The sequence below is a fragment of the Erithacus rubecula genome (genome assembly GCF_903797595.1).
Source record: "Erithacus rubecula genome assembly, chromosome: 1".
NCBI classification, from domain to species: domain Eukaryota; kingdom Metazoa; phylum Chordata; class Aves; order Passeriformes; family Muscicapidae; genus Erithacus; species Erithacus rubecula.
Genome location: NC_136658.1, coordinates 111341228 through 111365934, shown reverse-complemented (window position 1 = coordinate 111365934; position 24707 = coordinate 111341228). Strand labels below are relative to the sequence as shown.

Below are 24707 nucleotides of genomic sequence, written 5' to 3'. Positions count from 1 at the left end.
CACCTTTGGCTGCCCAGGGTACACTGGTGGCAGCTTGATGGGCACCAGTGAGGAGAAAGATAAGGATGAGGTGTGGGATGGAGACGGCTCCCTGGGCAGGGCAAAGATCCTGGCCCTCTCATCCGCTGGCCACCCCTACCTTCCTCTCCTGTTGTTCTCAGCCTCCTCCACAGGTTCAGCATTGGGCCTTCGGTCACCTGGGAGTCGAGCTTCTTCTCCATCTCCTCTACAAATTTTGCCGTCTTCAAGCGCACAGCGATCCAGGCATCTGCTTCCTTCTTAGAGACTGGCGCTGTCTGTGGCCGCCAGGACGGCACCTCTGGGTCTGTGAGGGGATGAAGATATTTGGGTCCCACCTTTGGCTGCCCAGGGTGCACTGGTGGCAGCTTGATGGGCACCAGCGAGGAGAAGGGTGAGGAGGATGTGTGGGATGGACATGACTCCCTTGGCAGGGCAAAGATCCTGGCCCTCTCCATCCGCTGGCCTCCCCTACCTTCCTCTTCCATTGTTGTTGGCCTCCTCCGCAGGCTCAGCTGTGGGCCTTGGTTGGCCTGGCAGTTGAGCCTCTTCTCCATCTTCTCAATATTTGCAATTGCCCTGAATCGCTGATGGGTCCTGGGAGCTGCTTTCTCCTCGCAGAGTGGCGCTCCTGGGACTGAGCACTCCAGGCCTCTGCGCCCCTTAAATACCCCCAGGCCAGGGTGGGGCTCCCTGATGTCACAATGTCTGTGGCCACCACCATGTCCCACATCACCAAGGGCCATGACACGAAGCGCCCGTGTCACCAAGGGCCACCCGCGGCACCCCAGGAGCAATGGAGCAGCAGGAACTGGCTGGGAGCAGCCCCGGACTCGTGGCCTCGTGGCCCCTGCTGTGCCCAGAGCCCTGAGAGGCTTTGGCCCCGCTGGCACACGGCAGCCCCAGCCCCAGGCTGCAGAGCCCTGGCTGTGCAGCTGCGCTGGCCAGGGCACGAGCAATTGGCCCCAGGGCCGTGCCAGGGCCTTGTGGGCAGCGGCTCCGCGTGCGGCGGGAGGCCGGGGGAGCAGGGCTGTCCCTCAGGGCTCTGCCCGGGCCCGGGGCTCGTCCCTGCCTTCAGCAGCGCCAGCCGGGGGCAGCGAGCGCAGCCCGGGCGCCTTTGCCGGGCACGGGGAGCCGAGCGGGGCAGGGGCAGCAGGCGAGGCCGGGGCCGTGCACGGGCACCCGGCCCAGCTGCACAAGGGGCGCGGCGAGAGCCTCCTGCGCTTCCCCGAGCCCAGGGGCGGCTGCTGCGCCCGGCCCGGGCCAATGGCCGAGCATGGCAGCCGCTCTCGCAGGTGTCCAGCAGGTGACCAGCAAGACTGAGTGCCTCGGGAAACTTGCAGATGACTGAATCTGAATGGTGCAGTTGACACTCCTTAAGGACAGGATACAATCACTGGGGACCTGGACAAGCTTGAGGAGTGAGCCTGCAGGAACTTCATGAGATTCAGTAAGTGCAAGGTGCTGCACCTGGGTCAGGGTGATCCCAGACGTGAGCACAGACTGGAAGAAGTCACAGAGAGCAGCCCTGCAGAGAAGGGCTTGGGGGTTCCTGTGGATGAAAAGCTGGATATGAAGCCAAAAGTGTGTGCTTACAGCCCATAATACGCTGGGCTGCATCAAAAGCAGTGTAGCCAGCAAGTTCGAGGGAAGGGAATTCTTCCTCTCTACTTTGCCCTCATGAGACCCCACCAGGAGTGCTGCATCCAGCTCTGGGGCCCTCAGCACCAGAAAACCATGGACTTGTTAGAGCAGGTCCAAAGGAGGGCCACAAAGATGGTCAGAGGGCTGGAGCTCCCTGTCCTGTGAAGGCAGAGAGAGCTGGAGTTGATCAGCCTGGAGAAGAGGAGGCTCTGGGAGGGCTTCCAGTACCTTAAAGTGCTTATAAAAAGGAGAGAGAGGGACACTTTATATGGGCAAATAGTGACAGGACAAGGGTTTTAAATTGAAAGAGGACAGGTTTAGATTAGATGTTAGGAAGAAATTCTTTGCTCAGAGGCTGCTGAGGCACTGGAAATGTTTCTCTGGGAGGCTGTGAATGCCCCATCCCTGGAAGTGTTCATGGCCAGAGCAAAAACAACTCTACTTAGAACCCTAAGGTTCCCCAAACAAACTTACAATATACAAAAGCTCTTAGCACCTAACCCAGATGCTAAACAGAATACCCTTTTATTTGGTCACTCATGTGCCTTCATTCCCAGGATTCTTGGCTCTGGACCTTTCCAGGACTGCTGGCAAGGCTTCAGTCCAGGGGTTTTCCAGATGTCTGGCTTGTCAGAAACTGACACCTCGAGGAGCTGGAACAGAGGCTAGACAGAGTTCAGAGCAATAAAGTGGATATTTATTGAGGGGTCTCCAATGGCCACACTCTGGCAGTACCAGTGCCACAGTTGTGGCCCAGCCCAGATGGCTCCAAGATGGAAGCAAAAGAGGGCTTGGTCATGAGATCTCCACTTTTATAGGTTTTAGTCCATTTGCATACAGATGGCACTGTCCAATTAATAGCCTCAAATCATGAAGTTTTATCCTCCTTGCTTGCTGCTTGCCCACCCTCCTCTTTTCATGTTGTTTATGCTTAAGGCCTGAAGTTTAAGAGATTGTCCTTGAGTCTACAGCTGGAAACAGGACTGTTTTATCTTCACCTTGTGAAAAGATCCTAGAAACTCTTCATGTAAAACTAGAAGCTGCACACCAAAGCAAAACAGGAAAAACTTGAAATTTAAGGCATCAATTCCCCCTTTTAGAGGCTTGTCAAGGCCTCTACCTTGTTGAGTCTATAGTAAATATTTACTGGTAATAAGTATTTAATGACAGATAAGTGTCTAACAATAATGAATATCTAACACTCGATAATATCTAATAGTAAATGCATACTTCATGATAAACAAACCTAATAACAAACATCTGACAAGAATATCTTACACAATCAAGTATCATATGAAAAAGAATAATTGGACACAGAAGAGGAATAATTTAAAATATATTATCATTTGCATCAGTCTGTGTTGTTACAATTGTTCAGGAGCAGAAGATCTCTTAATTCTGGAGTAGTGAATCCAGGGTAACTCTGCCAGCAACTTTGACCACAGTGAAGGTTGTCAGCAGGACTTTAAATGGTCCTTTCCACTTGGCTTGCAGAGGATCATTGTCCCACCATGTTGCATAGACCCAGTCTCCAGGCTGGAATGGATGTGCGGGTGTGCCCGGCCTATGGATCTGGATAGCATAATGTAACTGTGGAGCTTCTGCAAAGTGGAACTTAAAGTCATTAATAAACTCTGCAGATCCTGCTTCCCCCCTTGTGTGAATTTCACCTGGAATATGTGGGATTTGATGTGGTCTGTCATTCAGTATTCATAGGGGCTGATGTTATCCCTCTGGGTTGCAATGCCAATTCTCAGTAAAGCTATAGGTAAGGCCTGAACCTGTGTCATGGATGTTTCCTTGTAGCTGTTTTAGAGTTGGGTGCTTTCCAACTCTGGGTTCTGCAGCCCTGAGTCCAGATACTTCTAAACCCCCGGATACAGAACCCTCAGCTACCCACTAGCAAAGTGTAAAGGCTTGAGACTGTGCAGCAAAAGTTCCAAAGATAACTTTATTGTCCTTGAAGGGAGATGCTAACAACAGTCTAATTATATCAGATAACAAAAGACTTTATATAGGTTTTAAAGGATTGAGTTTCTAACCAATAAAATCTTCAACTTACAAACTAACCAATTATCTTAAAACTCTAAGTAAGAAAAGAACTAGTTAACTTGTGACTTTAAGAGCCAATAGAAATCCTAAGAGATAATGGGGTTTTTGATAAGGGAGGGGGGGTTTCGTTAGAAGGAATTTCTTTGTTTCATAGGATGGCATCCCAGGGGTATGCTTTAGGGAGTGTAACATCTTCTACATTTCCTGACAAATTTTACTAATTTGTGTTTTGAGAATCCCATTCATACATTCAACTTTACCACTCTCCTGGGGTCTTTAAGGGTCTGTGCAGATCCCAAGTAATTCCCAAATCACTGTAGCAACAAAGAGCGGGTCCCCTATCTGATGGCATCCCCAAGGGAACCCCAAACCTCAGAGTTGTGGTGATTAAGCAAAACTTTCACCCCTTCCTTGGCTGTGTTGTGGGACAGGGATAAGCCTCTGGCCATCCAGTGAAGGTGCCAACTAATACCAGTATGTACCAGTATCCCTCTTGGCATGGTAACTCTGCAAAATCTATTTGCCAGTAATCGCCAGGAAGATTCCCCCACTTTTGTTAACTCCTAACTCTTTCTCATGTCAGAGCTGTTTTTACAGCAGATTTCACATTTACTCGCTACTGATTATATAATATCAGTCATTCCCTTTCAGTACTATTCCAGTTGGGGACTCAAGGACAATCTCTTCAAACTCCAGGCCCTAAGCTAAACAATGTGAAAAGAGGAGGGTGGGCAAGCAAGGAGGATGAAACAATAAATATCCACTTTACTGCTCTGAACTCTGTCTAGCCTCTGTTCCAGCTCCTCTAGGAGCCTCAGCTTTGGGGTGTCTGTATCTCAGAGCAGGTTTTTGACAGACAGTTCAGCTGGATTTATCTGCATTGGTCTAAGCTGTTGTTCCCTGCCTGGCTCCCAACTCCCAGCAGACATCACCCAACCCAAGGGATGGCAGCACTGGCCACAAACTGATGCCACAAGTGTCTCAATATGTGGTCCATTGTGTCAGCTCAAAACCTATAAAAGCAGTTTTCTTCTCCAGCCCGTAAACTTGAGCCCTGAGACCCTAGTACATGCCCTATCCTCCTTTAAGGCAGTAATTTCCAGTCAGCAAGCAAGGCAAACATCTGGGATAGCTGTGTTTTAAATCACAGCAGTAAAATCTGCCAGAGCTTGCCTGCAGGAGTGCTAAAGCACTGGCATCGTTTCCAGAGATACCTGGGTTTTCTTTGGAAAGTTGCTGTGAAATCCTAGAGCTGACACAAAGTGGAGAAGTTCTCCCTTGCAGAAATTAATAATACTCTCTGGTTCTTGTATCCTTAATTTCCTGTCCTCAAATCAAGTCTCTCCTCCAGAGGCTTTCCTTCTTTTACAGTTTTTCTGACATGAAATGTTTTCATTTTCCTTCCTCTCATCCTCACTGAAACTTCCCTTTGCAAACATCCCATCAGCCTGGCTGGGGACCAGAGAAACTTCTGCAAGTAACTGTTCCCTTCTGCAGGATGGCCAATTTATATAGCAAGAGAGACTCTAAATCAAAACAAACAAAAAATCCCTGAAGAAAGCATCAAACACATCTTGGTTACATCAGCAGCACCTGGATCTGTGTTTTAATTCAGTGCAGATGTGCAGAGGCACCAAGATTTCCCAAGGAGCAGGACAAACTTTGCATGAGAGCTTGCAAACAAGGTTATTGTATTTTTATTGTGGCAAAAAGGGATTAAGGGCATTCTCCCCACAGAGAGAAATCCATTTTTCATCACCTGGTGCCAGTTGTCTCTCAGTGAACATCTGTGTAAGCATCTTCATATGGTACAAAATGTATCTTGACATTGCTTTCTGAACTGGATTTAAAATATATGTTTGTACTCCTGCTCAGGAAAAAGAATCCAAACCCTGAAAGATGGTGGGTTTAAGTTTGATTTGGGTTTTGGTGGCTTTTTGTGGTTTTTTTCTTTCCCAAATCGTTGTGATTTCTGTCATTCCTGGGATGGTTTTGTCCTCTCTCATGGGCTGCAATCATGGTTTGCCCACTGTGCCAGGTGAATGGTGTGGTGAAACGTCTCATGGGACAAGGACACATCAGGAAGCAGACAGTAGGTGAAACAACAGCTGAAGTGTTAACCCAGTCCTTGAGAGCTGTGAGGGTTTTTCAGCAGTCTGCCAGCATCTGGCAAACTGTAAGCCAGTCTTTCTTGTCCAATACCAACTTTTAAGTGAAAACCAAATCCATGCATAGAGAAGATTTCAATTTCTTTCTTCCCCTTTTTAAACTGTTCATTATTAGTTTTGAAAAACAGCAGGAATTCTTTGGTTTGCTGGCAAATCTTTTTGGTTCCCAAATCTTCCAGTGTAAAATAGCCATTTCTGAAGAGAGATAAATTGCTTCCTCAAATATATTAATTTTGTCAGAAACTTAACATTAAAAAAAAAATAGAGTTTTCCACTAATTCAGTGGTTAGACCAGTGTGGAGAAAACCCAAATGTGGCACAAATAAGCTCAGAGCCACAGAGGCCAACTGGGCTGGCCCTGCTAAGCAGCACTCACAGGGCAGGTCCCACACACAGCATGTTCCCTGCAGGGTGGGTCTTCCCAAACAAAGCAACTTTCCATGCTTTTCCCTAGTCTCTGTCTCTTCCCACTGCTTATCAGAGCCAGGAGGCAGCAGCAGTGACTGCTGAGGAGTGGAAAGGCAGATGGAATGGTGAAGAGAGGGTCATGGGATGGTGAAGTGAGAGCCTCCCCTGCCCTGGTGCTTCCCTTCCGCAGTTTCCCTGGGGTTAGGTGCTCACTGCTTATCGAGCACGTTACATTTCAATAAGCTCTTCCACCCACCCCCACAAGCTGCTTTCTAGGCCTTGGAGCTGCCTCTAGGAACTTCCCTCATCTGGCACATCTTTTCACACCTCTGCCTGTGATGGGAATAGCCAGCAGATCTCACAAAGTGACCTCCCAGGAGCAGGAGCTCTCCTTGGGGAACCTGACAACACATCATCACTTCTACAAAATGCAGTTTGTGGACTTACACAAAAGTTATCCATGATCTCCTAAACCCTTGTCCATTATCTCCTTGTCCCTTGGCTTCTAAAGATAGGCTTCAGAAAGCAACATTGCCAGCTCAACTGCTTGAGCAATAATAGCAGCCAAAGAAAATGTCCCCAGACCCTACATCTGTGTCTGTTCCCCCCAGCATCCCAGACACTGCAGGTGTTCCCATTCTATTTTGGTAAGGATTGTTAGCATATTAACAAGGTGGGTGAAATTACTCAGCTCCCCTGAACAACCCACTTGTCGCCCTGCCCTGCTTTTGGAAGATGGCATTTGGTGCAGTGGAGAAGAGGGTGTGTGGAATATTCAAGCTCATAGGATCTGAACTGTTCCCAACATTCTTTGATTCTAAGAAATCCACTCACCTGGTGCTGGACAGATTAGCTGCTTGAACAAGGAGCTATCCATATTTTCCTTGTTGAAAATTCAAGGTTGGCACTGCAGTAAGCATCCAGCTGCAGCAGTAGTGTGTCTTGGTAGAAGTTTCCTTTGCTTCCCTGAGCACAGCCTGGCTTTTGATTTGCATGAGGCTGGAAATCCTCTGAAACAGCCAATGGGTGCTGATTTACAATGCTGATGCTGTAAAAATAAGAGTTTCCCTCCCTAAAGGATTATGGGCTGAGCACAGTGACAAGTATACAAGATTTGTCTTAGTCCTGTATCCAGCTTGGCCACTCATTTGAATATCTGATGTTGCTGCAGAAGGAAAAGCTCCTCTGGAAGCTGCTGTACAGGGCTGAGGGTGGAGGGCAAGGTCTGCAGCCAGCTCTTGCCCTGGCTGGGCTGCAGGGAGGCAGTGAGGGTCAGAGCCATAGGCTTCTGCATCCTCAGAGCCCACATGTCCCCCCTGACTGCTTGGGGGCACACCTGCCCTCTTCAGAGCAGACCTGGGAGCTGTCTGCACATGCAGACCACAAAACAAGAGCTCTCTAATTCATTTTCAACCTGAAAAGGTGGTTATTATTTTCTCATCACCTGTTCTTGTGACAGCATTGAGGCAGGCAGCTGAAGATCTGGAACAAGCCCCTCACTCACTAAATTTGCTAGAGATTTGTACCAGCAAAGAGAATTATCTGTTGAAATGTATCAAGGATGAGCCTTTTTAGTCACATGCTTAAGACATATAAAAAAAACAGAAAAAAAAAAACCCTAATGAGTAATTTCATGGTCAGTGGCAAATCCATATTTTTTCCCAAGCTGCTGCAAGCAGGAAAAGCCCAGGTATTCTCAGCCATTGACAATGGATAAATAGCAGACAGGGACATTTTCTGCACAGTAAATCATTTCAGCTCAAAGACTTTCATAAATATCAAATGAGGTGTCATCCTGCCAGACACCCAGCAGGGCAGCTGTGGTGCCCTGAAATAGTGGATGCTCACAGTGAGTGGGTTTTGGGGGTAAAACTTAGAGAGAAAAAAAGCAGTGTCAGCTCAGGGGGAAATGTCTGGCCCTCTCTATACCAACAGCCTGTAGGAACCTGCCTGTGGAAACAAGCTGGAATTACTTTTCCTTGTTGGCATTGATTTAGAGGAAAGTTTTCATTGAAGTCTTGGAAATTCCCAACCCAAAAAATCTGTTCAATTACAGTCACTGTAATTATTCAGGATGCCATATTTAATATATGTATTGATGTAAATCTGTAGTGACCCTGAAAGTAAAAGTAGCGAAGAAAAATTACCACATTCATTCATTAGTAGCTACTCTGGGATATTTGAGGATAAGTGGTCTTCAACAGGTACTCAGTGATGAAAGGCACAAAGCTGCTGGGACAAAGTCAAAGTATTTTTATACACATCAGGCTCCAGGCAGCAGGAACTCACCCTCTGAAACAGTTAAGAGCAAGCATCTCCCTCTAGGATAATGAGATATAAATAATATGCAAAGAATGACCCTCTGGGCCAATGTCCTTAAAAATATTTTAATTTACTTACTTGTGATAGAGTCAGAATGAAGTTTCTAGTTTCTACATAGCTTGATGAGTACACTTTTTTTTTCTTTTTGATGCAGAACACATTAAAAAAAAAAAAAGCCTTGTTTTCACTGTTAATAAACCCTATCACCCCCATGGGGATTAGTAAATCAACCTTCCAAGAAATTCAGGGCTACTGCCACTGCCCATAACAATTTGTTCATTGTGACCAGAGTAAAATAGGTATTTAGTCAGCATCTAATGCAAGAAAAGTGCAGAGAACAATAACTTGCCCTCCCCCTAAAAATAATTAAAATAAAATAATTAAAAAATAATTAGCATGTTTGTGAAACTGCTGGAGAATTATATGAATAACATAAAATGAGTAAGTCTGTGGAGTCTGTAATTCTTCTCTCCCTAAGACAAAATCTCCCACATTTCACTCGCATTCCTAGGACAAAAAATCAAAGTTAGAACAAGTTTTCTCCAGAAACCTCTACATCTCCTTCTCTTCTCATTTAATTCCTACTCTGTTAGGGCATGTTAACCTCTATAGTCAGCAGGTAGACCTGGCAAAAAAGGAACCATTCACCAAAAACTTGTACTGCTAGCAAGTCCCTGGTAACAAACAGATAAAAATATGGCAGGATGCTGCAAAATTCACAGAATCATAGAATGGTTTGGATTGTAAGAGACCTTATGTATCATCTCATTCCAAACTCCCTGCCATGGGCAGGGACATCTTCCATTAGGCTGCTCAAAGCTCCATCCAGCCTGGCCTTCAACATTTCCAGGTACCCTAAGGAACTCCAGCATCCCATGGTTACTGCAGCCAAGGCTTCCCTTGGGCTTCACCTTCCCCACAGCATCTTCTTGTTGGGAAGAACAGAGTTCAGCACAGCCCCTCTCCTCATTGGAGAAGGAAGTTTCTATTAATGCATTCCAGGAAATTCCTGGTTTGCCTACACCCCACTGTCTTGGCCTTCCAGCAAATACTGGGGTAGCAGAAGTTCCCCATGAGGACAGGGCTTGTGCATGTGAGGTCTGTAGCAGACCCCACCATAATGTCCCTACCCTCCCTTTAACCCTGACCCCAAAGACCTCATCCACACCCCTGATGGGATGAGATCCATGCACCCCAGCTGGTCCCTGACAGAGAGGGAGGCAGCTCCTCCACAGCATGCCTGCCCTTCCCAAGATCCTGTATCCCCCATTCTAACATTCCAGTCACAGAAGCCATCCCACATCTCCATGATGACAGTGAGGTCACAGCCCTGCAGATAGGACATGCTCTGCTGGTTCATCTGTCTCCCCCCTTCCAGATGTTGTTCTCAACTGAATATGCAGATTATGCTTTATTCTGCAACTCCTGATACCCTTTATTAAAGATTTTTCAATTTTAAACATGACATGGTTTTTCATTTGCTGCAATATACATAGTTTCTACAAATAGTATAAAATTTAAGAATAAGGAACTTTCAAGAAATAAAAATCAAATTAGATAGAATTTCTGTGTGGAATAATCTGTATTTGACAATAATATACATCTCACTCAGAACATTAAAAGAAAACAGTGAGGAGCAGTTGGCATGTGAGAAATGGTGATTTCTGGAAAAAAAAATTGCACAAAGGCATCAAGAACTATCACCCCAGGTCAGATAGACTTTTCAGCAAAGAGTCAGTGAATATATTTCATTTTCATTCTTATCAGACTTGCCCTAAAGCCATGCTGGGACACACCACCAATATTTTGAAACCAATAAAGGCTGGAGGGGTGTTAAATGTCAACAGCAGGAGGGGGTCAGGCTTGGGACAGAAAGGTGCTGGGCAGCCCTTGTGCCCTACCCTGCAGAGCAGAGCAGGCAGGGTCACCAAGGGGACACTGACCTTGTTTGCAGGGGTTTGCACAGGGGAAACACAACATTTATTTCTGGCATGTGTGGAGAGAAGAAATCTCAGTGCCTTGAGGAGGATGTTGGCCAGGGTCAAGTTTGCTGGGGGAAGACAGAGTCAGGAGGAGAAAATCCTCCTGTCCCACTGCCCAAAGTGGCACAGGCAATTCACAAAAAGAGAGAGCACACAGGTGGACAGACAGACAGACAGACAGACAGACATCTCCCCCACAGCCTGCATCTGCCTGGGAAGGTGGGGTGTTGGCACCTCAAGGCAGATGAGGGGAATTTCAGCTCCTACAGTACACCAACACGTTTCAACAGTCCAGCATTTCCCTACAGTTTTAAATTTCACTCTCTGAATGGCAGATTTAACTGGACAGACAGAATTCAGGGACTGGCAGATCTGCTGTGAGAAGCTGAGTCCTGGAGAGGATGGAGGATTGTTTAATGCCAGTAACAGAGATGCACTGTAGGAACAGAGGTTCACCTTGAAGCCAGCAGGCTCATCAGGAGATCAAAACAGAGATCCTTTTGGAGCCAAATCAGAATGAAACTTCTTTTCCTAGCTACCTTAAGAAGTATTGTTTATTAAGCCCTCCCAAAATGTGTCAGCCAATTTACACCCACTGTTGTATGTCGCTGAGGATGTGGGCCATTGACCAGAATGCTTGCAGAGAAAACTTGGAAAAAATAATCTCAAGCTACAGGGAAACCTGTGGAGCCAGGTTTTGGGCAAGAGACTGAGAGAGCACTGTATAGCAGTGGAATTGCAGCAGATAAAAATGTCAGTATCCCCAGGAAAACCATACCTTACCCAAATAACTCATTTCAGTCAACATGGAACATGGAATGACAGAGAAGACACCACTTGTTTTAAAGGAAAGAGACCTTGTGAGATGAGTTTCTCTTCTCTCACCTTCAGAAAAGCAGCTGACAGATGTTTTCCAAACTCATTTTGAAAAATCGCTGAGAGTCAATAACCTCTTAGAAAATTGTCCAGTCTTTCCTTATCCTCACATGAGATGGCATTTTTGAAAAAAAAAAATTAATACTTCCTCCAGCTATTTCCTCAGTATTTCCATGCATTGTTATGACACAAAGCATAGTCCATGAGAATTAAATGGGTGGCTTCTCATTTGGAAGTAAGAGCAAGGAAGTCTAGGTAAAGTTTCTAATTAAATTTCTTGATCTCAGGAGTTCTGAACTTCTCCTCTGATTTATTAAGGCTGTCAGGCTCTCTGATTTACAGAATTTCAGAGAGAATGATGTCTCCAGGAAGGAAAGGTAATGTGATTTTTTTTCATAGGAAGCTAATATCAGAAATAAATATAGGGCACTTTCCCCTGCTTCTTGAGATAAAACTTTCTGAGAGGTTGAAAAGACTTTGCATTTTCTTAATGGAGATGTATTTTTTCAATTTAAAATCCTATGCAAGTGAAATACTGCTTTCATTGATGATTGCAGAAGAAAATCAATTCAGCATTATACATTCTGAAATAGATCCCATAAATTGCCTCAGTCCCTTGATTGCAGTGCAAGTCTGACAGCTCACACATCTGAGGCTCTGTCTCTCCATTTAGAGAGCAGGTGGTATTCTCACTGCCATTCTCTTAGCAGAGCAGGTGAGTTTGCAGTAAACACAGAACTGAGAGAGATCTGCTGACATCAGATTAATATAGACATTTCTTTCTGATAGTATTTGATTTTCAAAGGCTCTTGAGAATTTAGTGTTCAAATATGAGATTCATGAAGTTTTATACCGTACAAGGTCATTGATGTCACTGACAACTTTATGGGCAATAGCTCTTGCCATCAGATAACATTCAATATGTGCAAACACAGGCTGAAAACTGCATCCAGTTTTGGCTGTAATGTTGAAGGTCCAGTCTCATGGGCTGCTGAAAGCTCAATTTGTCTTACTCATGCTGAATTAATCATAAAGAAGTATGGGAAACATTAGACCTTTGTCTCAGAGAAACTGTCATGGTGACATTAAGGGATTAGCACTGAACCAGAGACTGCTGCTGCTGGAGCAGGGGCAGGAGCTCGAATTCTGCTGGGAGCCAGTCCTGTGTCCGGGCTCCAGGAGGCCAATTCCCTCTGAATTAAGATGTATGGGCAGTGAAAATTGGTGCCAGTATGCCTAACTCATAAAGAAACCATTATATTTCACAGCCTGAAAATGTGTCAGCAGCCTCTTGAACCTGTGAAGTTGAGCAAAATGGAGACAGACTGCTTTTAATTCTGCTTCTCAGTTTGCTACAGCTGGTGAAACACTATTGCCTGTCTCATGGCAGAAGTTTACCAAAACTTGGCTCTGAAGAAATGTTTCATCCCCTGGAAGAACCTCCCCAGATAAAACAAAATAAACTTTAATGAAGTCAAACAGGAATAGCAACTATCACTGGATCCCACATTTCTTAAGTCAAAAAGGTGTATGCTTTCAGCCCTGCTGTTTCCAAGCTACTAATCCCCACATTATTTAAACAAATACACAATGGACAAGGTTATAACAATCAAAAAAATCCTTTCTCCTAGGGAGGTAATTCAAACCTCTAGAATAGGGAGTGAGGGAGCAGAGCCTGCAAACCACTCCTGGTGAGGAAAATCCAACATTTATCCAATAACAATCCAATCCAAAAGGACAACATTTGGGTGATGCACAATTGTCTTTAGTGGCCTTGCTTCTCTCCAGCTCCACAATTCAAGGACTTACCTTGAGAAATGTCAAGCATGCAAAGCCAAAAGAAGGAGAACTCCTTTGCTTTTCTTTAAACCTTGCAAAGGATGGACGTTGAAATATCACCTTTTATGCCTATAAAAATATTTGCAGTTCTGCTATGAAATTAAGCTAAGAAAAAATGTTCATGTAATAAATGCAGCCAGATCTCAGGTGATATAACTTTGGAGGAATTTTTTTTCTAGAAGAGACAAAAAGGTTTTTTTAGACTTTGACACATTTTTGTGGGTTTGCTTGAAAACCCTGCTCTTGCTTTCATAACATCACTTGTACCTCCAAGGACAAGATGTGTTAGCACTGGGGATGGCTGTGCTCGGGGATGTACAGTGGCTGGGCAGCCAGAGACTGCTGGAAATTGATAGGGCTCCAGTAAACAATAGGAAAGAGATTAAAGGATGCAAAATCAAAGCTGATAAAAGACAGACAGTATATTGTGTACATCTGATGTTTCTCACTGAAAGCTTTCATTTTCACATACTAATGGAAGAAAAACATCCACTGCCTTGATTTTGGCATTGAGATTGGATAGACAAAGGGAAGAAAGATGCTGCACAGATAAATATAGCCCTAAACGCAGGGTAAATCTCTCTGTGTGTGAATGGACATGTGCATATGCATTTACAAACGTGTCAAGTGAGCTGTTTAGGGAACTTCCCAGGCCGGTGTAAGTCGATGCGGCAATAGATTGTGAGGGCACTGTATCCACAGTACCATCCACTGCCTGTGAAAAGGAGTTTTCAATTTTCACTGTCACATAGCAGCCAATGTTTGGTAGCCACAGAAGACAGTAAATGATGCCTTTGAATTTTTTTTCTTTGCTACAACAATCTCGGAGCAGAGAGCCATCTGTTCCTCTGTGTTTCCCAGTGTGAAGGCAGGCGCAGCCCTACCGGTGCAGCAGGAAGTTCTGCAGTGGCTCGGGCAGCTGCAGCCTGTGCACCGTGGAAAGGCAGGAGCGACCCAGGCGCCGCCGGATGCACAGCCGGCACAGCTGGGCGAGGCTGGCAGGACCTGCAGGGACAGGAGGCAGCAGTGAGCACCCCCAGACCCACCACCAGCGTGAGCCGCACAGCCAGCACCAGCAGGGTCTGCCGCTCAGAGCAGCGCAGCCACGCAGCGCTACACTGCACTTGCTGGAGTCAGAGAGAGTTAGACACATCATTGTTCATATTTAACTTGTGTTCTCAGAGCTGGATCAGCAATTTGAAAACTGTGAGCACTAATCACCCTTTTCTGTATGCACAACTAGGCTGTTTGGTATCTTTTCTTGAGCAAACACCTAAAATACCATAAAGTGTCTGCACTGGAGAGAGAGCTTTGGAATGTGTAGCCCTTGCTCAGGATATAAGACAGCCCCCAGCAGTTTTGTGAGGATAAAGGATAAGTACAGTTAATTGTTCATACACACAGAACACACTTTTTCAACTACTGGCATCTCAGCAGGTACCTGCAGAAGTAGTAACTGCAACTTAGGCTTTTTGCATGACCAGAATTTATATTTATATTATATTTATATTTATATTTATATTTATATTTATATTTATTTTATTTATATTTATTTTTATTTATATTTATATTATATTTATATTTATATTTTATTTATATATTATATTTATGTCTCAGAATATTATATTATTCTGACCAGGAGCTGTCCCACTACACCCCACACGGATCAGGTGAGGTGCATGCCAGGCACAAACCCCCTGGATATGAGGCTCCCTTGCTTCTGCCACTACAAGCTTGCATGTGCAAATGCACCCTGCTAGTGAGTGTGTCCCTGCTAGTGAGTGTGTCCCTGCCTCCCCTTCATTTTCCTGTCATCAGAGCTGCTCCAGGTGCAACCTTTTCACCTGCCCAGAGGTGCTCAGTTTTTGAACCCCTCTTGCCCTTCCCTTCCAGTTTCTGTCTAACAGTAGCAATCACAGCAGAGTTTGACAAGTAATAGGTAGAGTTGTGGGCTTAATGGTCTGTACTTGTATCTTACAGGTAAACTACATAATCTGTGCTTTTACTATGGGAAAATTTAGGAGCTTAAGCAGGCTGATAATATGCCCTCTGAGAAGAAATTAATAGAAAATATGGGATCTATAAAAAAGAACATTTGTAGTACTGTCACTGGAAGTGAAGAAAGGAACTACCATCTCCTAAAGTACTTTGGAAAACAGACACATTTTATATTTCACATGACTTAATAGCTAGGGAGAGGAGCAATTAAAGGAATCCATCTAACCTCAGCAGAGAAGTTAGGGGTAGAGAAACTCTTTAGTCTAGGGTTCTTATTCATACATAAGGACCTCAGAAAACACAGAAGTAGGGGAAAAGAGTAGTTGCATGTTAAGCATAGCAAAATATCTGAAAGTGGAACCAAATGTGAGGAAACTGAGAAAACTTCATGCCTAAAAACAAAGAGTCAGCAAGAACTGAAATGCTTTTAGAACCTTTCTGACTTTATGGGAGAAGAGGGTGACAAGCTGAGAGTGGAAGTCAGAAGGAAAGTTTGAGAAGAGAAAATTATTTATCTTAAGGATATTTCTTTATCTACACAAACTCTGATTCACTCAGGGCAATGGTAGCAGGACACTTGGCAGCACTCCTTTACTCCCACAGTCTGCCACTGAGACCTGGGCAACTCAGGTGTGGGGACAGAAGTCACACAAGGTGAGAAGCATTCAAACAAAATTCCTCCCAGAAGGTTTTAGACATGACAAATTAAAGCTTTGCATGAAAAGTCATGGAGAAAGGGAGCAGGACAGAAGGGTATTAAGCCAATGTTTCATTTCCTCCATAAAGCCCACCTGTGTTCAGAGGGTCTGCACACAGCCTATGTGCACCACTGACATTTATTAATTTACCATGCAAGAGCTGCTAGAAGTATTTTTTGGGGTTTTTTTTGTGCACAGCACACTTTGGTCCTTGGTGGTTGTGAGCAGGCTCAGGAAGGTGAGAGGCTGCCTTGCATGGGGGGAGCACAAATCACTCTCTGAGTCAGAGGAGCCTCAGGGGACACAGACCAACTGAGAGGATACCAGTGAGCTGGGAAACACAGAGATTAGAGGAGGGGGGAACTGATTCAGCAAGCCCATGGTACAGGGATATTGCTCTTGGATGCATGAAGTTCTGGCCAAATGTTGTGCAGGTGAAAATGGCACAAGAGGATCCTGATTAATTTCTGCTCAGAGTTTTCTTCCAGTAAACTGAAAAGATAATTAATTGCAGGAAGGGAACAGCAAAGTTCTGATCTGTGCTGGGATTGCAGCCCCAGGAGTCACATGGAAGAGCTGTGAAGCTGAAGAGTTGTCTGGCAAAGAGCTTTGCTTTCTCCTGGCAACAGGGGACACACTCATTGAGCTGTGGTGCAAGGCTGAACACTGGATGGTGGTATTAAATATTGTCTATTAATAAACTTTCATGGTATTTTCTAACCCGAAGAGTCCCACTAGGTAAATAATATGATTTTCCTTTAATAGACAGGAAAAGAAAGCAGAGAATAATTGACTGATTTACCCGCTAAAACCATAGCACCATGTGGCTGCTCTAACAACAAAAACAGATTTCTGTGTGATGTGTTGGAGGTTTGAAGGCAGCAGAAAAAGTAAGAGAATTATATAGTGCATTACTTATAAAAACAGTTAAAAAACCTACTTAGGTAAAGGATATAAATATTGCCTTACTTAAAAAAGTGAAGAAAGGAAACCATTACCTTCCCGGAGCAGAAGCGCCTGCTCCACTTTGCTGTGGGGTGGCAAGATCCAGGGCACATTTGAAGTCAGCATTTCTGCATTTTGGGTTAGCACCATAGTCTGCCAGCAGGACAACTATCTCCACACTGGATTTCCTGGCTGCTGCGTGCAGGGGGTGTCCAGTCTCCTCCCCACGTTCACACTGGCTCCTTGGGGAACAAGAGCTCGTGGTTAGATCTGGTGGGCAGCAGGGGCTGTCTGAGCCTGCACCACACTGGCTGGTTTCCACCAGGAGCCTCCATAAATAAAGGGGTGGATGGCACACAGGACATCCCCATCTCTCAGCAGCAGCTGTGCAGAGCTCACCAGCTCACACACTGCTCTGTAAGAGTGCCCTGGGCCACCAAACCCTGTCAGCAGTGCTCAGCATTGAGCAGCCTGACCTTCAATCCATTACATGTTCAAAGCCTACCATGCACTCTTGCAAATTGTTAATGGTATAAAATCTAACATTTCAATACCCAGGGGGAGAAAAACCCAACAAAATCTTTCAGTATTTCATTGTAATAACTCTAGGAGCACAGCAAACAAAATGCTTGCCCCAGGCTGGCTGGGCACAGCAGGGCCACACTTTGAGCAGGTGTAAGTCAGCTAATGCACACTAACAGCAAAAATTAATGCTAGTTCATAGGCTGTGCCTGGACCTGCAGTGATTATTCTTCCAAGCAGCTTTACTGCTGCCCTCATCATCCACTGAGGAGGGGGTGAAGCTAATGGTTCTGATAAACTGCTATGTTAGGAGTTTATTTTGTGAGTAATATTAGCCAGTATTTTCTGTGCTTCCTGTTATCATTCTGGAAAACTAAAAGAATTCTGTTTTCACATTCAAATAGCCTCAGGGAGGTGTCTGAAATTAAGAAGGCTTTTCACTTAGGAAATCATAATTTCTTTATCAATACAGGAGAAGTTTCTAATGGCCTCGAATGAGTCTGAGAGAGTCAGGCTCCAGAACTGTGGAAATAACCCCTGGTGTTTTAAGTAGAGAGGCAACTCAGAGAGACCAGCAGCATGGCTCACACCACCATAGCTCTCCCCCAGCCCCCCTTCCAGGTGCACCTAGCTCCAAAAGCTTCTTGACACATTCTGTTCTCTGGTACGTGCAGGCCATGTAGAGAGGGGTGCCGTGCTGGGGGTCTTCTTGGTCAATGTCAACCTCATGGGCCAGGAGGGTCTCCATGCACTCCCTGTGACCTGTGGAGGGAAGAGCTCTCACTGCACTGGTGCAGAGCAGAACACACCCAGATACAGCTCTGAGCCACAAGAGCTGTGAAAAAGCCAAACCTGTTCATCTTCACTGATATGGAAATAATATTTAAATGCTTTGACAAGACAAAAGACAGGTTTGTCATGCAGTTATTGTTGGCTGGGCTCACACCCCTCACACCCAAACATTACCTCTCTTGACAGCTTCGTGGATGGGCGAGGGCAGGTGGCTCCCCAGCTGTGCCTTGGCCCCGAATTCCAGCAGCATGCTGACACAGGCTGCACTGCCACTGCAGCAGGCATTGAACAGAGGGGTCACCCCTCGATGGTGGCAGCGTTCACCTGCCAGGAAACACACTCAGGATAGCCCTGCTCCAGAGGAGCGCCCTTGCTGCACGCCTGGGTACACCAGGAGCACGCCAGAGTGAGACTCCTGTCTAGTGTAACCTCAGGAATTACTTATTTACAGCTTTCTGGGCTGTATATTGTGATATAACATATATAACATTCTCCTTTGATATCTGCTCTTTTTCCCAGTTAGTGAGTGCCATAAGGCAAAAACCCCACCTGCTATGAATGCTCCTGCTGAACCTGCTAAAAATTGCAATTTTTTATTCTTTCTTAGTTTTAATGTGAAGAAGTTGAGTAGTTTCAAGATTCTTTAGTTTGCACCAGCCTCAAGGTGGAACACCCTCAAAAGAAAATGGCTTTGCTTTCTAAATGAAAACACTTACTTTCTGTTTAATACTTTCACCTGAAAACCATTCCCAGCAAAAGAATTTTCACAGAAACATAATCCCAAACAGAAAATGAGCTTGAAGACTTGATATCATCTGTGTCTATGCAAGACAGAAATTTTCTTCCCCAGCTTCTGATGTAAAGACCTGGCAAGAACCTCTATTGCCATTCTCCATTGGGACAGCAGAGCTGTGGATCCCAGAATCCCAGGATCACAGAATCCCAGAATAGCTGAGTTGGAAGGGGTCCATTGGGATCATGGAGTCCAACTCCTGCCTTGCACAGGACACCCAAGAATTACACCACACCCCTGTCTATGCTATGTTTAAACACATAGCGAGCCCTCAGGGACAATTTAAGCAAATCTGCATTTCTTTAACTCTGTGGCACACTGGAGAAGAGCAATGGATTATGCAATCACACGCCAATTTGTAAAATTTCCACTGCCCTCACCCCCTCCCAGTGCCATCAGGCAGGTGTGGCTGGGGCTGCTGGAGGCACTGGAGGTCTCTTGACTCTTTTGGTGCTGCTTGTTTTCTTGCCATATAAATTTTACTTGAAAACCCAGCTGACATTAAAATATTCTTATATATTTCATCCATTCCTTAATCTCTTTTGTGAACATGTATTCTGCTTTAGGTACAACTGTGGGAATTGTTATTTTATTAGCAGCTAAAGTGTTCCATTGCTTCAAGCACATTCATTTTTATTTATAAGAGATTCCCAAACCTTCCCATAGAAAACTAGATGTAATTCCAGTGATCATTGCTGAGGGGGTGTTGGAGTCAATGAGTCAGGGGTCTCTCTGAATTCTTCAGATAGAGATCAGAGTGCAGAAATTGAGTCAAAGCATTTGGATGGGTCGAAGTACATTAAGCCACTCACACATAAAGTAGACATTTAAATAGAAGTAATTAAGTTTTAGGGTGAGCTCTAATGCTTTTGGTAAGTGAAAGGTTTGAAATGCCAAAGTTGCAGTGAGAGTTCTAGTGAAGGTTGCAAACATACTGCTGTTTTCAGTAGGGACTCCAGGACCATAGTTGCAGACAGTACTTAGACATAATAGAGCTATAGTAAGAATATTGTTTACATTTTGCAGATAGAACAAGATAGGTTGTATGTGTAGTTCTATATGTAACCTGGCTAGTTAAAAATCTAGAATTCTAAAGGTTAAGGAGTGGTGGTCTGAGTTTGTGTCGTTTGTTGGGAAAATCATATATAAAATATGTATTGGGGAGAGTTGGGGCTTTTTAGCCATGCTTTTTAGCCATTTGTTTCTTGCCTTTAGCTTTTGAGCTTTTGCCATTGCTTTTCTGCATGCCTGTGAGACTGATGTGCTTTGAAATAAATAACCTTTATAGCAACTATTAGCTGCTTTGCTTATTTAAGGTAACTTGAAAAAGTTGCTGCTGAGAACACTGGAGGTCAATAACCTCACAAGGGGGAGGGTAAAAATGTGAGTTACTTTCTTCAAGGTTATTTCACTCTTTCATTTGTTTTCATCAATGGTGAGTGTGTTTCACACACAAAAGGAAAACAAAAGATAAAGGGGTGATACAAGGGAAGACAAATCTACCAGCCAGGAAAAACCGTAATGTTTTTCCACATTTCTGTCTGAGATGCCCACATGGACAGCAGGTCCAACATCCCCTTTGACATGGGATATCCATCCCAGGTGCCCGTGTCCCAGTGGCATCCCAGCTCTTACCTGGGCCCCGTTTTCCAGCAGCACCTTGGCACAGGCCACGTGGCCCCCAGGCAGGCCTCGTGCAGAGCTGACACCCGGTCAGTGGTCACCATGTTCACGTTGAAGCCCTGCAAGGCAGGACAGCGTGAGGGGACAGCCCTGCCTCCAGCACAGCCACTGCTGTGTGCCCAGGCAAAGGCTGGCTGGGTTGGAGCTGCTCAGTGATGCAGTTCTTGTCCCCACAAAGCTGGTGATGGGGTTCAACTGGGAGCTATTGCAAGCCCTGCCTTCTATTTCCAGCTCTTTAGGATGTGCTGTCAATTGCTGGAAGGACATCACATTTCTTTAACTTGTAAGTGGCACTCCCTTTCCCAATAAGTCCTGCACCAGGAGCTACAGCCGGAGGGATTCACCTCCCTGAATGAGGATGCTTGTGGCACAGGTATCTGCAGCTCAGCTGGAGCTGGCAGCTCCCTCAGTGGGGAAAAACAGGACTCCCTAGGATATGATTCATCCTGTGCTGAAGAGCTGTTTCCAGTAGGGCAGACAAATTGTATCCTAAAAGTCTTTTATTCACTACATGGGGTGCCCAAGTGTGTTTCACTCAGAGGTAATAAGCACCTGGTAAACCTATAAGAGAGATGAGTCAAATCCCACCCACAAATCAGTTCCTCTTATCTGACCATCCAGGAAATGTTTTACACTGGAAGAAAGAACAGTGATTTACAAATGCCTTATTTCAGGTATTTCCCTAATTGACAGTTGCTACATCATTGCACAAAGACAAACCAGAAATATTCACAAAGGGGAAAACAGTTGTCATATGTGTTTTCCTCTGAATACAGCTAAATATCCTGGTGATTAGAATCTTACAAGCATATGTGAGAACAGGCCTGGAAGCAGCTCCATTTTCCACTTGCTGTCATATTTTGAAGCACATTTGGTCTCCCTGATGTGCTATAGACAGGGTAGCTCACGAGATGGCAGCAATGCACTTTTTGGCACACAGTACCCCATGCAATGGGCAGAAAGGACCACCTGAGAGCAACCTCTCATGGCAAGAAAAGTCAGCAGTCCTGATGCTGTGAGGATTAAAAGCACTGTAAACACTTCAGGCTAAGCATTATAGAAAAACAATTTTTCAGTCATGTGAAAATATTATTAATGTAAAAGTTGTTGGTAAAATTTCTCATGCATTACAATGGTGTTAGGGGAATAGATAAAACCTTGAAAAAATAGAGAGTATTTGATTTTCCAATTGTATGGTTGTTTCATACTTTGTGATCAGCATATTCCTTCCACATGAATTTCTTCTAGAGACTCCTAATAAGGAGACCTATTCTCAATCATTATTCATATATATATATATATATATATATATATATATATAACAAATAAAACTCAGTCATAGCAAGTGAAAGAATAAGCACTGATATCTTGGGAAAAACAGCAATTCCTGCCAATACAAAACAGAGAATAAGTTGTACATCTTAAAATAGCTGTTTGCCAAACATCACTCATGAGAACCCTGTTTTCAATGTACATGAAAAATCAAACTCTTCTTTCAGGCATTGGAGCAGGTGTTGGTGAGTTCTTGAGCACTATATCACCTCCCTGTGCCCAGGCACTCCCTGTGCAGCCACAGCCTCAGCAGCTTTCTTGAAAGCCACAGTGCTGCAGTAGAGACTTCTGAGTGTCCCACAGATACTCAGGTACAGTCCCACACTTCATTTCAGGCTAGTAGTGAAACTATTTTTGAAGCAATGATTTTGCTGCTCCATGAACAACTTCATCCCTACATTTATCAGTCTGTGGTGACTCAGCTCCAATTCAGGCTCTGCAGGCACTGATGTCTTGATCTCTTTTCATCAGCAAGGACCTTCACTTTTACCCCCAAAATTAAATGTCTTAGGGAAAGTAGAAAGGGTGGGTTAACTAAATGATACAACCACACCATTGGGTGCTTCCTCAGTGTACAACCATGAATAGTGAATAACCAGGGCATCTACTGAATAACCACAACATGGCATAAGGTCAGCATAAATGGAGATAGAGGGGTCAGGAAACCATCAAATCCCTAACTGAATAAAGCCTCTTTCTTTTTGTCTCTAACCTCCATCACTTCCTTTTCCATAAAAATCACTTTATGTCAGCAAGTGAAGGAAAGAGGGATCAGAAAATGGGAGTGTCTACAAGCAGCATCTTTTTTTTAGCTGCAGCTCTGCCTCAAGAGATGTCTGGAGAAGAGACTTTCACACTGACAGCTCCACTCCTCGAGGATGCTCTCCATTAGAGCTGGGGCCTCTGGTAAAAATTATTTACCTTGGCTATAAAAAGTCTGACAGCCAAGTCAAAAGCTTTACATTCAGGGAATTAATTTCCCTGCAGTTGACTTGGGGGCAAGAGGGAGAGGGGGACAGTTACCTATTTGTGCTAGATGAGGACACAGTTTAGGCAAAAGTGGTAAGAAAGATGATTGGCAGAGCACAAAGAACCATAACCTATCTCTTTTAACATCCAGCTTCTTTTCCATCTCATGTATTCTCTCCTCCTCTTTTCCTTTGCCAGAGCTCTTGGTTCCTTTTGGAGCAGGGAGTTGTAGGCTGACTTTATAAAAAGCAAGATGCACTTTTGCAGCTTTTTACTGTTTGGTTTTGGTTTGTTTTTTTTTTTTTTAAATAGCCTACATATATATTTATTGCCCCTATTCTCAAGCCTAGTTACATGGTTCATCATTGAGAAAGAGCACAAGGATCATTGTTTATTGTACAGCAAGCTGCAAGCTGTGATAGTCTGTGTCCCCAGCTTCTTAGCTGAGCAAACTAATACATGCCCAGAGGTGTTTGTGCTGATATATTTATTCATACAGTCATATTTCTTATGCCCTGTTGCAGTCTATTACCAGCTCACCAGCCCACAAATGCAATTCATGTGAAACCACCTTGCTTCCCAGCCTTTTCTTTACCTGTGGGCTTTTACCTGTGCAATCAAGGTTTTCAGAGAGAGAAGGCGTCCCTGGAAGGCAGCATCATGGAGAGGGGACCGGTCTGCCCAGCTGCCTGGAACAGCAAATGCATGGAAGCTCTTTCAGCTATGCAGCAAAAGCAGGTCAGGGAGGCAGGGGAAGCACAGCCATGTGTAAGGGCAGATCAGGACTCAAATCAGTGTGGGCTCAGGGGTGAAACTGTTTGATGAATTAATTTCAGCAGAGCAGCTGAGGGGTCAGCAATCCTGAGAAAGCTGGCTGCTCACTAAGGGACCTGAACGAAGGCTTTATGGCAGCACTTCTAAATGAACAGCTAAAAACATGTTTCAGCAAAGATCGCGAGTTTAATGCTACTGGGTCTCACAGGGAGACTTCAGAACCCTGCAATTCTCCCACTCAAAACCATAACAGCCTCCACCTTTCCTCGGGAGCTCTTGTCACAAATTGCATCCCAGCTTCTCTGACACTTTGTTAAGAGCCTCACAGCAGGGTTGACTTGTCCATCAAATGAATTCTGTCATGTCCTTGGCAGTTTTATTTGAAGTGACAATTTATAAATAACATCCTCCCTCTCAGACTACCATGTAACAGGTTTAATCATTCTCTTCACTGAAAATGTTAGAAAGTACATGGAAAAACAAATTCTGCCTGAAGGCTTTACTTTTCTTCTTTAATAATTTTGAGATGCTGAACTGTTCAGGCTCCTTCACAAGGCTTGCTTGCCTTTTTTCTTACCCTAATCTATTTTGTGCCAAGAAAAATAATTCTTTAGCCTAGCTAATACCTACAGGCATAGACATTCAGCTTAGGTTAAACCCCTGCCACTCAAGTAGAGAGCAAATTTACAAGTCCTATGCTAAAATTTATAACCATACTGTGACACAGTGTGTCTAAGTATTTCTCCAAAGGCCAGCTGCCTTTCCAGTGCCACAGGACAGGAGCAATACCAGTGTTTGCATTCATGCTCTGTTGTACAGCAAACCCATGGGCACTGTATTTGAAACCCCTGTCCTGTTTAATTTTTTCAGCTATGCTGCACACCAGAGAGAA

General features: G+C 44.6%; 2 protein-coding genes across 3 annotated transcripts in view; one reads left to right on the top strand and one right to left on the bottom strand.

Annotated features, from left to right (window-relative positions):
- The window catches only part of IFNAR2 (interferon alpha and beta receptor subunit 2), an 844054-nt gene that overhangs the window by 401706 nt on the left and 417641 nt on the right, over nucleotides 1-24707 (top strand). The gene's annotated exons all lie outside the window — the stretch shown is intronic.
- The window catches only part of LOC306806988 (ankyrin repeat and SOCS box protein 11-like), a gene marked incomplete at its 5' end in the record, with an annotated part of 13100 nt that continues 2568 nt past the window's right edge, over nucleotides 14176-24707 (bottom strand). Inside the window, 10 exon segments of the mRNA XM_079316186.1 lie at nucleotides 14176-14314; nucleotides 17004-17044; nucleotides 17046-17154; nucleotides 17157-17192; nucleotides 18100-18234; nucleotides 18439-18570; nucleotides 18573-18588; nucleotides 20693-20742; nucleotides 20745-20799; nucleotides 23651-23755. Of these exon segments, the coding sequence (XP_079172312.1) occupies nucleotides 14190-14314; nucleotides 17004-17044; nucleotides 17046-17154; nucleotides 17157-17192; nucleotides 18100-18234; nucleotides 18439-18570; nucleotides 18573-18588; nucleotides 20693-20742; nucleotides 20745-20799; nucleotides 23651-23755 (804 nt within the window). The 3' untranslated portion in view covers nucleotides 14176-14189.